Genomic DNA, 10,818 nt, shown 5'->3' with positions numbered 1-10,818 from the left:
GGGAACAGTTTCTTGTCTATCTGCGTTTGATTTCTGCACTCAAAAGGACCGGAGGACAATGAAAGCTACCCAGAGCGTTTTGTAGATGACGGGCATTTTCTTCAGTGAGCGGTAATTTCGTTAAATAAGCTATGATACGTTGTAAAATAAAAAAAACTTCATCACTCCAATCCACGTTCAATAATAAAGCAATAGCTTTATCCACTTTCTCTGCAGACAAATAATACTGAACTAACGAAGGCAAACTCAGTGCTCTTTCGACGTGCGTTATAACAACAACAGGTCCATATTCAAACACTACTACTAAACCATTCGGTCCTCTGTATAAATTCTCCACAATCATTTGATTTTTAAAATAAATCGACAAATCAACTAATCCAATTGCAGTGCAGTCTTCTCCAATAAGTTGGGACTTGATACAGTTTAAAGCTACATCATAGTATTGTAGCTGACCCTTTTCATTAGAGATTGCCACTGTAACTCCTGCAATGTGCCATATGGCAAAAGTTGGGATAAAGGAGGCTTTTGCAATTCTTGTGGTTCCTCTGCTACGATTTAGAATTGCTATGGAGGAATCTATACATCCTAAAAACACATATTTTTCATCTTGGCTCAATACGCAGCAACTTATTTGAGTCTGTAGAGGTACTAAAGTTACACAGGTACGTTTCAGATTATGATCAACTAGTTTAAAAGTTCCAACTTCAATGGACACAGCACCTAAAAGGAATTATATAAGCATGAAATTATTTTTAAGTTAATTTAGCATTTAACATTAGATTATGTTTTGATTTTGAGGAAAGCAGGCTATAAAAATAAAGTTTAGAAAAAAATAAGAAGGGCACTTATTTCCTATAATATGCAGACAAAAATTAATGAGGAGTTTCATCAATATTAAAAGCAGTTCCAAAACAGTGTCATATCTAGGAGATTTCATAGTAAATTTCATATTTCTTCTGTAACTAGGCCAGAGTAAAATAAAATAGTATTTTTATATACCTTTTTGTGAAACAATTTGCTCAATTACTATTAATGTCTCATTGTTTGCTTTACTAATTATAACATCCTGAGGATCTCCTTCAGTCCTTTTAGAAGCTAAAAGCTCTGGTCCTTTTGCACCAATTAAATAAAAATGTATATTTCCCTTGTGGTGTTCTTTAATTAGTGGACTCCATGGTTGAGGATTTTCACAGTTTGCACCACCCCAAACCACTAAATAATCTTTGCAAAGACTAACTTTTCTCTTAGGAGTACTGCCTATAACATAACCATCCTTCCAAGAACCACCTTGACAGTAAATTTTACCATCACTGCACACAAATACAACACGTTGATCATTAATTATTCCTAAAAAAATTAGTTTTTACAAAAAAACTAGTAACACAATTTGAATATAGAACCTACCTGCATTAACAACTTCAGGATAAATTTTGGACACTATACTTCTGTCAAAGCTGATGTTTTCTATATCATTTGTTACAGAATTTACTGTAATTGTGACTACAATGCCACGTGAAAGAAGTAATTTTACTACATTATCCCATACAAACGTTACAACTTTATTTTGTGCCAGAAGATCCTAAAAAATAAGTGTACAGATTTTCATTTATGAAATGAACCATATCGTTACTTCATATTCCTTAAGTTTGTCTTTTAATTTGGTAGACTTTTTATTTGAAGCACTCCAGACATATCCACGTTGTTTACAGTATAAACTTTTACTGTCTAGGTAAACATTATCTTTATCCCTGTCTTTTTTAGAACAATATCTACAATTAAATATTGATTTAAATATTGGAGGTTATGAATAATAAAAGTATCTTATTTACATACTTAAAGGATCCGTAGTCTGATGATTTTATTAAAATTGTGCTTTTTGAACTCCAGAAATGGATTTCGTTTAGTAATGTCATATTTATTTTATTTCTTCATCATATTCATTTTGGGGTACGTAATTCAAAATCAAACTACGATTCAATCATGGATATGGCGTTCATTAATTTATATTTATTTATTAAATAAAGAGAAAACGATGCTCTCAAAAAAAACATTTATGATTTTAATTAGAAAATAATTATAGGCGTATAATAAATAAAATGTACAAATGTATGTTTACCGAAATACTACATTTGTGACATAAGTATTTATGGATATGAGCATACCTATAACCTATAAATATAAACCCGTAAATATATTTCTCAATGAATACTTTAAGTTCATAGATAACTTCTATATTTGAAAATTAACATAAGGTACATTCATTTTGCTAATCGAATGTCAGATGTACACGTTACCCATGTCATATTGTTCACTGTAAAAAATTGCAGCTACAAAAATTACTTTATAAAATACATACACCAAAAGCAATTTTGTAACTGTTCAAACTTGTATATGTAAATAAGACAATAAAATAACCAATTAAACACTTTTGAGTAACATTTATTTTAATAAAAAACACAAATTTAATTGAAAAATTACTATTCTATAATCACAATTTAAAAATCTGCTTAACATAAAGCTACTTATTATTTTGTTGAATAATTAATTTATTCTTCTGCCGAGTAACTTTGGCTTGGGGTTGAGTGTTAACAACTTGAAGCTGACGGGGAACAGTTTCTTGTCTGGCATATCGCGTAAATCTTGCGATAATTCCTTTGTCGATCTGTTTTCCCGGTCCTTGAGCAACTTGGAGCGCGAGGGCAGCTTGCTTTGACCTTTCAAACAACCTCGAGAATTTTCTTTCGTTGCCATCTTCGTTGGTAAAATGTCTCATCATAAGATGTAGTTTGTCTTCGTGTTGTTGTCTTACTTGTTGAAGAGTTTGTGTTAAATTTTGAACTCGACAAGTCAGCGAATCGTTTTGGGCTTCCATTTCGTTTAATTGAACTTCCAGTTTTTTGCTACTAAAGCGTAAGTCAACCACTTTCTCAAAATATTGATGGAGTAAAGATCTCATTTCGTTGTCATTTAACTTAAGCAAACGTTCTATCATCATTTTCTCAGCATACTCCTCGTATTTTGGAGATGGCTTTGAAGTTAAAGTTGCACAGCCACACATAATTTGGTTTTTGTATTCAATAGCGAAATCAATTGCACCTATGGCTTCTTCATATTGCAACAATTTACGTTCCTCATCTTCTGATAGAATACGTTTATTCATTTTTGTATCAATATTACAAAGACGTTCCACTAAATAATCACGAGTACGTCTTAAGTTTCTTATTTCGTGCCGGAGATTATCGAGATTACTGTTTGTTGAGTATTCAGATTGTGATTTACAACTTGAAGACAAACTCTCATATTTAGTAAGACATAAATCCTGAGATGTAATTAACTCTTTGTTAGTGTCATCAAGATTGTCAGATCTTTTAACTGAGTCAATTTGATTGCTATGTTTAGTGCAAATTTCTTTTTGTTTAGATTTATTAACATGTTTCCTTAAACTGCTTGGGTTACCTTCAATTTCAAATATTTTACTTTTTTCTGCAGTTTTTAATTTCTCTTGATTAGTTTTGGTTTGTGGAGTGAGCGTTTTTGTATCCATAACATGAGAGTTATGCTTTGTTTTTCGTAATTGTTCCACTTTGCCTTTTGATTTATTTTTAGAATTTTTGCTTTTAAATACATCTTGTATGAATTTTCCTTTTTTTTGTGAGTTATTATCTACTTTTTCTATTTGCTTTTCACATTCTTCAGTGCTAGTGCAAAAATCCTTTAATCCAAAATTATCTGATTCTGAATTTGAATTCTCTAAATCACAGTTGTCTTCTATATGAGAAGTACTCATTGAAAGTAAAAATGGGAAATCTAAAGGAGTATGTAAGCTTCCTCTTCTCCTTCTAGCTCCCAACATGTGGAAGGTTTTATTAGAATGAATGGTGCTTTCTTTAACTTGAGAATTGATCCTTTCTCCTTGTGTGGCAGTGTTTATATTTGTTACAACTAAATTTGTACTAAATCTAAATTTTTCCATCAATTTCTTAATTCGTTCAGAAATATTTTCTTCATCATCATCAACAAATTCATCTTCTTCTTTCTCCTTCTCACCTAGATCTGTATCTTCACTTTCACTTCTTGAACTTTCTGCTTCTTCTTCCTCGATTATTTCTAATGACCTTCTTGGTTCTGATGTTTCACTTAAACATTCTTCACATTCCTGTTTTAACATAAGCCATTGTGAAATTTGATCTATTTGACTTCTAGTCAATGTATTTGTAACAACTAGGCTCTTAAATAAGTCCTCTGCATTGACAACAAGTTTGAATAATTGATTAGCTGCAAACTGCAATCCAAAGTAGTCAATGTTGTCATGAGCAGTATCGTATGTTGTATATGAATTAAATGTAACAAAGTTTTTAACCATTTGAGCTCTTAAAGCAAATTGTAAGGTGTAGTACGTTTCGGAAAAATCTTTTAAAAATGGCGAAACGCAGCAAATTAATACTGTTTTAGCACGTCCACCAAATGAGTCTCTCAATAAAGTTGTTAATACTGATTGATTATATGGAATATTTCCCACATTAAACGGTGTTTCTGAAAGAGCCCAAACACATTGTTGAAGCGAAAGTAAACCACTATCAGTAGGAATACTTTGAGTGACCATATTGTTGTGAGTTATCATAATTTTGTCACATCCTGCTAAGTCCATAAAACTGGCAGTGGAAATACGATGCTGTGTTGCAGTTTCTATTACCCAGTGCTGTTCTAATGTTACTGTAAACAAGGTATGAACAGAACGAGATGTAATATTTGATAATCCAAGTTGAATAAGTTCAAATGCTTCACTGACACTGGAACATTCCACACTTCCAGAACTTAAGAGGTCTTGAATAGTTTCACCAAATATTGCAGTCCAAGCTATACGTACAATAGAAGTTCTTTCTGTGTGATGAGAAATTTTGGTATATATTTCCCTTAAAAATCGAAGGATTATGCCATATTCACTTTCACTCAAAGCACAATGTAAACCTGGCCCAAGCAAGGTATACGTTTTTCCAGTACCAGACTGACCAAAAGTAATAACTGATACATCGCAGCCTTCGAAAAAGTAATTAATTAGGGGTGAGACAGTCGAACTAAAAAGGGCGTTTTGAGAACAGTCCAATGGAAGAGCATAATTAACTGGATAAGTTTGATTGTTTCCAAATTGAACTGTATTGTTGTAGACATTTGGTTGGATACATATTATTTCGTTATCGTAACGCAAAGGGCACACTCTTATCGCAGTTTCTATATTAATTTCCATATTTTTAAAAACTATTTTAAAATTGTTTATCAAACATTTGGAATAGAAATCACTGCTGTCAATAATATTATCTATGGTTAATAATCGATATAGCCAACTCAATCTAATCTAATACAAGTAAGATGCGTTCATATATAATGAACAAAATATTTACAAAACATACTAAATCATTTTATTGCTTTTTTTTACAAATGCCATGGAACAATATTAGATTACACACTGAGATTGAAAAAAACAATTACTATGTTACCATACTGTTTAATGCGAATTTAAATTAAAAGTAATTTTTAACAAAGAAACATTTATTCACATTTTCATTCACTACAGTTTAATTCATTTAAGCCAATTTTACTGGTTTTACAAAGCTTTTCTTTCTCTTCTGCTTCTTCTGTGCAATTTCAAGTTGATTTAATTCTGATTCAATTTCAGAAAATATTTGATACTGTTCTTCAACTGGAATCGTTTTCCTGAAAATACAAAATTATTAAAGAATGTTTTAAATTAAGGCAAATGTTAATACATATTCAATCATTAACATACATGTACTGTTTCATTAAATCATATTGAGATGTAGTGTCTGCAAGTTCAGCAGCTCTTTTGTAAAATTTCTCAGGTAGTTCTAAGTCTTGGACACCTTTTAAATTTTTCCTTTCCCATCTCTCCAACCAAGGTCTTGGTTTTAATTTTACTTTAATTGGATTTATTGGTATTTCACTTCCTAAAGCACACATACTGTAAGTTATTATGGAAAGACTGAATTAAAAAGTGTTACTAATGTAGAAAAGATATAAATTTTTGGTGATGAAACTATGATACATTTCTTCTATACAATGAAAGGAAAAAAATTCCTAAACATTTTAATGAGAATTCTACATATACGTTAATTAATTACTCTTAATAAAGAGTGAAGTACTCAAACTGTATGTAGTGCTCTCTCTATACATTTGAAGCATTTAAAAGCTCTTTTCTTCATTGTATAGTATTATATTAATATACCTTCAGGTAATACTTCAGCTTCCATATTTATATCAAAAGTGCTGTATTCTGGTAGAGCATCCCTCAAGTAGAGTAATTCATCATCTAGTCGTTTTTCCAATTTCAAGACATCTATTCTTTGTATTGTGGGATCATAAATATCAAACAGAATCTCAATACCCTTTAAAGAAATTAGATTAGAAACAAGTAAAATAATTTCAAAACAGTAATGTACTATTACCTGTGAATCTATAATATTTCTGAGGATAAAATTGGCTCTAAGACCACAACCTTCTCTTTTAATACAAATACCCACAAAACAATTTAGCTTTTCTGGGTTGTGCTTATCAGAATATGTTACTGACAGTATTGAACCTAAACAAGGGATATTGTATTAATAATTTTATGATAACTCCACACTAATAGGTGATTTTTTTACCAACGTAAAATTCCGGTATATGAACATTGCGTCTTCTGTTTAACATGTCCATGCGTTCTATTATTTCTCTAAGGGGATTTCTAAATTCTATTTTAGGATCAGGTAAAAATTCTGGATAAATTCGCGAAAACTTTAATTGAGATGGTTTTGTTTTATTAGATGCCAGCCTATTAGTTACTTGTAGGGCTTCCGCAGTTTGAGAGTTGCATCTGAAACCTGCAACAAATTGTTGAACTTTCAAAATAACAGTATAATAATATTTTTAGAACCTTTCAGAGACGTAGAAATAATTTTTTTTCGGCTAGACGAAAACATACTACTTGCTTTTTAAAATCTAAGAAAATACATACAAATTAAAAAATGAGATAACTTAAAGGTTATGTCGTTATGTTGTGTATTTATAATGTATGTATACTTTAAGATTTCTCAATTTTCTCCTTGTATACTTATACACAGATGGCACCACGAAATCAATTCCATTTTATTTTTGAAATTATAATGCTACTGTTCGCCAGATGTCAGCCTATTAATTATTTCTGAATGTTTAATGTAGTAATCTAACGGTAGGTGGCCATATATGAACCAATTTAAAGTATTTAGTTGTGTTATGATTGTTTTTAACTTTTTAACAATACATTTTGTAAAANTGCCCTTCACTACCACTAAAAATAGAAGACATTCAACAATAATAAATAACGAGTACAGCAAACAGGTAGATTTGAGAGCAACATGCAATTCAGGTCAACATATATAAAACCTTGTTACGGTCAAAAAGTTATACACGTTTTCAAACAACTCCAAAGTGCACAACTTTGATTTTTGGTTGGGAATTACTCTGTTGACCGTCATCTGATTCACCTCGCCTTACTGGCGTAAAATCTTTTAAGTAATCTTCGTTTGGATGACATAGAGGTAAACTATCCGCTAATTCCTTTTGAGGATTAGTTAAATGAGGAGGAGGAGGCGGCCTCACTGGTCTTTTTACTTCGGGAACGATAAAGGCGGTTACAGTGTCGGAAAATTTAACCTTTGCTTGGTGCTTCTTTCCTCCTGGAAAACATCCAGAGGGTGGTGCAGTAGTACTTACTGAAGAACCACAAGTATTAGTGTTGACACTGGGTAAAGAAAAGTTTGTGATAGGTAAAGGAGGTGTGGATATGTGGCGCGGAACTGGTGAATTTCGTATATCAGAAATTGGAACAGACGGAGCACGGAAGTAAGGTCTTTGGGGTAAACTTTTCATTGCAGAATTAAAGTTAAAGGGGGAAAAGTTAAGTCGATTTAAAGGAGGTGTAGTTATGGTCCGATTAACATTTCCATAAGGGGGAGGAAATGCAGAAGAGGAGTTAATGCCACTAAGTGTCGGAACACGATTAGCAAGGGTTGGAGAGGGTACTGAAGGCGGAGGAACAGGTCGCACTATCTGTGGAGATGCAGGTCTTAATGCTTGTTGTGACACAGGCCGTGTAAGAGGCGAAAAATGTTGTTGAGTTGGAAGAATAGGATTATTTTGTAAGATGCGTTGATTTTGAATAGGCGGCGGTACTTTAGGAAAGGGCGGCTTTTGTAAAACGTCCTGTTTGGGGACGTCCACATTTTGCCGCAATGAATTGGCATAAGTTTGGGGATTAGCATTATTGAAATTTGTAGAGAGAAAATTATCATTTGTGGTAATAAGGGGCCCATCAGTTCGTGGCGGATTATTATCTTCAAAATGTGTAGTTGTGTCTGTTGAAATAGAATCGGCTTCTTCATCGCTACAAATGGAGCCCGATTTTGAACACTGAGAACATGAAGATCTCGAACAGCAAGATCCTAAAAAATGACTTCATAGATTTGTTTCAGAACAATGTTAATAATTTTCAATTACCTTCGCTTGAATATTCACTCATTAAGGCTGATGCTTGAGCTCGTGCTGCTGCTGCCATTTCTCGTTCACCAATTCGAACAGCACAGTAATAAAGGTCCATAAATAAGTCATGGTGTCCTATATCAACGGCCAAAAGGAATGCTGTCTCATACATTCCATAACGTACTAATTGATGAAAGTATCTTCTGGTGAGAATTCTGACCTAAGGAAAAATAAACGCGATTCTATTACTTTTATTTTGCTTCCTTATTAAATCATGTAAGTAGACATGTATTTAACGGAAATAAGCTTTGGGTGATATTAACTATAAACATTAAATAACATATAATATATAGAATATAAAATAAATTTAAAATGGATTAGTTATGTCATATAATTCAAGTTACTATATTTATAATGCTTCTGTAAATGTTATTTTACCTGATATCCATATCTGCGTTTGATTTCTGCACTCAAAAGGACCGGAGGACAATGAAAGCTACCCAGAGCGTTTTGTAGATGACGGGCATTTTCTTCAGTGAGCGGTAATTTCGTTAAATAAGCTATGATACGTTGTAAAATAAAAAAAACTTCATCACTCCAATCCACGTTCAATAATAAAGCAATAGCTTTATCCACTTTCTCTGCAGACAAATAATACTGAACTAACGAAGGCAAACTCAGTGCTCTTTCGACGTGCGTTATAACAACAACAGGTCCATATTCAAACACTACTACTAAACCATTCGGTCCTCTGTATAAATTCTCCACAATCATTTGATTTTTAAAATAAATCGACAAATCAACTAATCCAATTGCAGTGCAGTCTTCTCCAATAAGTTGGGACTTGATACAGTTTAAAGCTACATCATAGTATTGTAGCTGACCCTTTTCATTAGAGATTGCCACTGTAACTCCTGCAATGTGCCATATGGCAAAAGTTGGGATAAAGGAGGCTTTTGCAATTCTTGTGGTTCCTCTGCTACGATTTAGAATTGCTATGGAGGAATCTATACATCCTAAAAACACATATTTTTCATCTTGGCTCAATACGCAGCAACTTATTTGAGTCTGTAGAGGTACTAAAGTTACACAGGTACGTTTCAGATTATGATCAACTAGTTTAAAAGTTCCAACTTCAATGGACACAGCACCTAAAAGGAATTATATAAGCATGAAATTATTTTTAAGTTAATTTAGCATTTAACATTAGATTATGTTTTGATTTTGAGGAAAGCAGGCTATAAAAATAAAGTTTAGAAAAAAATAAGAAGGGCACTTATTTCCTATAATATGCAGACAAAAATTAATGAGGAGTTTCATCAATATTAAAAGCAGTTCCAAAACAGTGTCATATCTAGGAGATTTCATAGTAAATTTCATATTTCTTCTGTAACTAGGCCAGAGTAAAATAAAATAGTATTTTTATATACCTTTTTGTGAAACAATTTGCTCAATTACTATTAATGTCTCATTGTTTGCTTTACTAATTATAACATCCTGAGGATCTCCTTCAGTCCTTTTAGAAGCTAAAAGCTCTGGTCCTTTTGCACCAATTAAATAAAAATGTATATTTCCCTTGTGGTGTTCTTTAATTAGTGGACTCCATGGTTGAGGATTTTCACAGTTTGCACCACCCCAAACCACTAAATAATCTTTGCAAAGACTAACTTTTCTCTTAGGAGTACTGCCTATAACATAACCATCCTTCCAAGAACCACCTTGACAGTAAATTTTACCATCACTGCACACAAATACAACACGTTGATCATTAATTATTCCTAAAAAAATTAGTTTTTACAAAAAAACTAGTAACACAATTTGAATATAGAACCTACCTGCATTAACAACTTCAGGATAAATTTTGGACACTATACTTCTGTCAAAGCTGATGTTTTCTATATCATTTGTTACAGAATTTACTGTAATTGTGACTACAATGCCACGTGAAAGAAGTAATTTTACTACATTATCCCATACAAACGTTACAACTTTATTTTGTGCCAAAAGATCCTAAAAAATAAGTGTACAGATTTTCATTTATGAAATGAACCATATCGTTACTTCATATTCCTTAAGTTTGTCTTTTAATTTGGTAGACTTTTTATTTGAAGCACTCCAGACATATCCACGTTGTTTACAGTATAAACTTTTACTGTCTAGGTAAACATTATCTTTATCCCTGTCTTTTTTAGAACAATATCTACAATTAAATATTGATTTAAATATTGGAGGTTATGAATAATAAAAGTATCTTATTTACATACTTAAAGGATCCGTAGTCTGATGATTTTATTAAAATTGTGCTTT

General features: G+C 32.1%; 4 protein-coding genes across 5 annotated transcripts in view; all 4 read right to left on the bottom strand.

Annotated features, from left to right (window-relative positions):
- Positions 1 to 16: 16 nt before the first annotated feature.
- Positions 17 to 2,127, bottom strand: LOC112906594 (WD repeat-containing and planar cell polarity effector protein fritz homolog). Its single transcript, XM_025980994.1, has 5 exons — positions 1,834 to 2,127; positions 1,631 to 1,769; positions 1,405 to 1,579; positions 1,000 to 1,347; positions 17 to 720 (listed from the first exon to the last, which is right to left on the bottom strand). The coding sequence occupies exons 1-5, from the start codon at positions 1,911 to 1,913 to the stop codon at positions 17 to 19; spliced, it is 1,446 nt and encodes a 481-aa protein (XP_025836779.1). The 5' UTR covers positions 1,914 to 2,127.
- A 330-nt stretch (positions 2,128 to 2,457) lies between these two features.
- LOC108741731 (kinesin-like protein costa) lies at positions 2,458 to 5,299 on the bottom strand. Its single transcript, XM_018476664.2, has one exon. It carries the CDS (start codon positions 5,243 to 5,245, stop codon positions 2,519 to 2,521), a length of 2,727 nt encoding a protein of 908 aa, XP_018332166.1. The 5' UTR covers positions 5,246 to 5,299; the 3' UTR covers positions 2,458 to 2,518.
- Positions 5,300 to 5,526: 227 nt separating this feature from the next.
- LOC108745249 (39S ribosomal protein L19, mitochondrial) lies at positions 5,527 to 7,056 on the bottom strand. Of its 2 annotated transcripts, none has more exons than XM_018462897.1 (6): positions 6,929 to 7,056; positions 6,660 to 6,875; positions 6,462 to 6,595; positions 6,242 to 6,401; positions 5,786 to 5,963; positions 5,527 to 5,712 (listed from the first exon to the last, which is right to left on the bottom strand). In XM_018462897.1, exons 1-6 carry the CDS (start codon positions 6,972 to 6,974, stop codon positions 5,583 to 5,585), a joined length of 864 nt encoding a protein of 287 aa, XP_018318399.1. In that variant the 5' UTR covers positions 6,975 to 7,056; the 3' UTR covers positions 5,527 to 5,582. The 2 variants fall into 2 exon arrangements, with proteins under 2 accessions (XP_018318399.1, XP_018318470.1); XM_018462968.1 differs by having other exon boundaries at positions 6,660 to 6,868; positions 6,929 to 7,018.
- A 256-nt stretch (positions 7,057 to 7,312) lies between these two features.
- The window catches only part of LOC108744822 (WD repeat-containing and planar cell polarity effector protein fritz-like), a 6,768-nt gene continuing 3,262 nt past the window's right edge, over positions 7,313 to 10,818 (bottom strand). The window contains exons 2-8 of the mRNA XM_025980993.1: positions 10,776 to 10,814; positions 10,573 to 10,711; positions 10,347 to 10,521; positions 9,942 to 10,289; positions 8,950 to 9,662; positions 8,530 to 8,731; positions 7,313 to 8,474 (exon numbers count right to left, since the gene is read on the bottom strand). Of these exons, the coding sequence (XP_025836778.1) occupies positions 7,447 to 8,474; positions 8,530 to 8,731; positions 8,950 to 9,662; positions 9,942 to 10,289; positions 10,347 to 10,521; positions 10,573 to 10,711; positions 10,776 to 10,814 (2,644 nt within the window). The 3' untranslated portion in view covers positions 7,313 to 7,446. The remainder of the gene's footprint in view (positions 8,475 to 8,529; positions 8,732 to 8,949; positions 9,663 to 9,941; positions 10,290 to 10,346; positions 10,522 to 10,572; positions 10,712 to 10,775; positions 10,815 to 10,818) is intronic.

The sequence above is a fragment of the Agrilus planipennis genome, unplaced genomic scaffold, assembly GCF_000699045.2.
Source record: "Agrilus planipennis isolate EAB-ADULT unplaced genomic scaffold, Apla_2.0 scaffold2, whole genome shotgun sequence".
NCBI lineage: Eukaryota > Metazoa > Arthropoda > Insecta > Coleoptera > Buprestidae > Agrilus > Agrilus planipennis.
The sequence above is the reverse complement of the archived record's forward strand: the minus strand, read 5'-3'. Positions and strand labels throughout refer to the sequence as shown.

Excerpts from the sequence above, each read along its gene's own strand:
- LOC112906594 (XM_025980994.1), bottom strand. The coding sequence starts at position 1,913 with ATGACATTACTAAACGAAATCCATTTCTGGAGTTCAAAAAGCACAATT. Across the intron at positions 1,770-1,833 it reads TCAGACTACGGATCCTTTAA|ATATTGTTCTAAAAAAGACA; the intron begins GTATGTAAATAA and ends ATTTAATTGTAG. Across the intron at positions 721-999 it reads GCAAATTGTTTCACAAAAAG|GTGCTGTGTCCATTGAAGTT; the intron begins GTATATAAAAAT and ends AATTCCTTTTAG.
- LOC108741731 (XM_018476664.2), bottom strand. The coding sequence starts at position 5,245 with ATGGAAATTAATATAGAAACTGCGATAAGAGTGTGCCCTTTGCGTTAC.
- LOC108745249 (XM_018462897.1), bottom strand. The coding sequence starts at position 6,974 with ATGTTTTCGTCTAGCCGAAAAAAAATTATTTCTACGTCTCTGAAAG. Across the intron at positions 6,596-6,659 it reads TATACCGGAATTTTACGTTG|GTTCAATACTGTCAGTAACA; the intron begins GTAAAAAAATCA and ends TCCCTTGTTTAG. Across the intron at positions 6,402-6,461 it reads GAAATATTATAGATTCACAG|GGTATTGAGATTCTGTTTGA; the intron begins GTAATAGTACAT and ends ATTTCTTTAAAG.